The sequence below is a fragment of the Cibotium barometz genome, chromosome 17 (genome assembly GCF_041138505.1).
Source record: "Cibotium barometz isolate CiBa-2024 chromosome 17, ASM4113850v1, whole genome shotgun sequence".
NCBI classification, from domain to species: Eukaryota; Viridiplantae; Streptophyta; class Polypodiopsida; order Cyatheales; family Cibotiaceae; genus Cibotium; species Cibotium barometz.
The window spans coordinates 15,232,619-15,235,048 of NC_141062.1; the positions used below are offsets into that span (position 1 = coordinate 15,232,619).

The 2,430-nt window shown below is 42.4% G+C and overlaps 1 protein-coding gene across 1 annotated transcript; it reads right to left on the reverse strand.

Annotated features, from left to right (window-relative positions):
• Positions 1–593: 593 nt before the first annotated feature.
• LOC147629718 (syntaxin-125-like) lies at positions 594–1,961 on the reverse strand. Its single transcript, XM_086811950.1, has one exon. It carries the CDS (start codon positions 1,615–1,617, stop codon positions 670–672), a length of 948 nt encoding a protein of 315 aa, XP_086668076.1. The 5' UTR covers positions 1,618–1,961; the 3' UTR covers positions 594–669.
• Between the last annotated feature and the right edge of the window lie 469 nt (positions 1,962–2,430).

Here is a 2,430-nt window from a genome sequence, read left to right on the forward strand (position 1 = left end):
ATATCCTAACTTTATGGTGATGATCCTTTTTAGCATCCTAGAATTAAATCCTTTTGGTGGTGTTAGCACAAGAAATTTGCTTCCTATATGTAATTGGATGGTATTTTAGATTCTTGGTTTTGTGAACCATGCACACCATTAGAACTCTTTGAAGCATTCTCAGAAAAGAAAAGCTCGCAAAAATTGAAACTCTTGTAGTAACAAGTTCGCAAAAAATTTCGCCCCTATATGCACAAGCTAAAAAATATTCCCTTATCTTGAAATGACGAGTGTTTTGAAAATGGAAAATAACACTATCATAAAATTAATATCAAAGTGAAGTTTGGACATTGTTGATTGTAAAACCTGCACTTACAATGGACTTCCAAGAAGTTTCTTATTTTTTGTCTATAAAGAACATCTCCTCGCTTTTAAAGTTTATGCATTTCAGGTGAAATTATATCATAAAATTTTCGAGGAAAACTTGTAAAATTATGAAGTCAAAAAGCTTTATGATTGTTGAGAAATAAGCTATATGTGAACATTGCTTTTGGAGGACAAGGAAAATACTAGAAACTTAAATCAGCAAATTTTCATGGAAAGCTTGTGAAATTATGAAGTCAAAAAGCTTATGAGAAAAAAGTTATCTGGTAAACAACTTACGAAAATACATAGAAATTTCCTGGCTGTCTAGCTGCTGCTACTGCTATTTTTGCGTAAAAACTTGACAAGAATGGGCACCACCACGACCAAGAGGATGATCAGGAGGATGATGATGGCGATGCAGGTGCACTTGCGAGAGTTTCTCTGCAACTTCTTGGCCGTTTGCAGCTGATCAGTCCCGGTCCTCACAAAAGAAGAAGCCCCCTTCACTGCAGCTTCAATGTCGTTCATCTGGTGAGCTTGGGCCTCCACAAGTACCGCCATATCCATGAAGATCTGATGGAGCTCAAGCAAGTTCTTCTCGATCTCTTTCACAGCATCACGCCTCTCTTTAATCTCCTTGATTGTTTCAATAATCTGACCTCTCCCTTGCTCTCTAACAGCCTTTTGCAAGAATGTTTCGCTCTCTCCACTCTCAATCATATGGTCTATGGTCTCCTCGTTTGCATTCTCGCCTGTGATGGTGAAGAACCGTCTCTGAATGGTTTCTCTGTACTCGACGGTCATCTTCTGTCTCAAAGCTTGGAAGTCGTCCATTAGGTCTTTCAGGGTCTTTCCAAGGCTGTTAGTGATGGTTAATCTGGTTCGATCAGTGGTGGAGCCTTGCTCACATCCAGGGATCAGACGGTTCTCTTCATTAGCCTTGTCTAAAGCTTCGAGTTTAGATTTGATAAGCTTGGCCTTTTTGAGCACTTCTGCGATGTGGATGTCCACGCGATCTCTTACCATCTTCATGGACTGAGCGCTGGTTACTGTTTTGCCTTCTTCGTTGCTTTCCTGAAGCTTCGAGAGGAGCGCCTTTATTTTCTCCATCTCTTTCTTTAGGATGCCAACCTCTTCGAAGAAACGAGCCAGGCTTTTGCCGCTTGATTTTACGTCGGCCGACATTTCTGCGCCTCCTCCTCCTCCTTCCAAGTCAGTGAGGGGGTGGGTTTCTATCCGAGATCGGAAAGACCGAGAAAGAAGGTCGTTCATTGTGGCCAAAAATGCACTCCCAGAAAGACAAAGTAAGGTGCAGTAAGGCAAGATCAAAGAAAAGGCCTGTGTGTGTAAGAAAGAGGAGAAGAAGAAGAGGAGGAGGAGGAATAGAGTGCGTGCGTGCGTGTGTGTGTGAGAGAGAGAGAGAGAGAAGAGAAGAGAAGAGAAGAGAAGAAGAAGCGAGGAGCTGTGACGAGGCTTTTCGCGTGAGGGGAGAGGCTCTCTGGCGAAACTCAGACAGGAGACGGGAAGGAAAAAATAGAGCGTGCATAAGGAAGCGGCGGGATATAATAGAAAGTGAGACCCGGCGCACCTTCAGCGTCGGCAGCGGCAAAGCAAGTCGTGTTGAATAAGGTTTGATTTTTCTGAATAAGGTTTGATTTTTCTAAGGTTTGATTTTTCTGAATAAGGTTTCATTTTTCAAAGCGAGCAAAATAAGGACAAAACTCGTTAAATCATCCCCTACCCTTATTACAGAAATGTATATAAAATAGTGGCTTACAAATGAGTAAAAAAAGGAAAATCAATTATAATCGACACATGTATATAAAATAGGGGCTTACAAATGAGTAAAAAAAAAGAAAATCAATTGTAATCGACATAGCTCCCTTTTTCTAAGAACTGAGAGTTTGGAGCTTGCATCTCTCTCCCCCCCTCTCTCTCCTTTGTTTTTCAAAGCTTCATTCTGCATAGCACCCCCCCGCCTTGGGTGCATGGGCCCCCCACTCTGATTAAGGCGCGGGGTGCAGGCTCTGGAGTCATGGTAGCGCAGAGCCCCCAGCAGCAGCAGCTGGGCAAATCAGATCAAGT

Excerpts from the sequence above, each read along its gene's own strand:
- LOC147629718 (XM_086811950.1), bottom strand. The coding sequence starts at position 1,617 with ATGAACGACCTTCTTTCTCGGTCTTTCCGATCTCGGATAGAAACCCAC.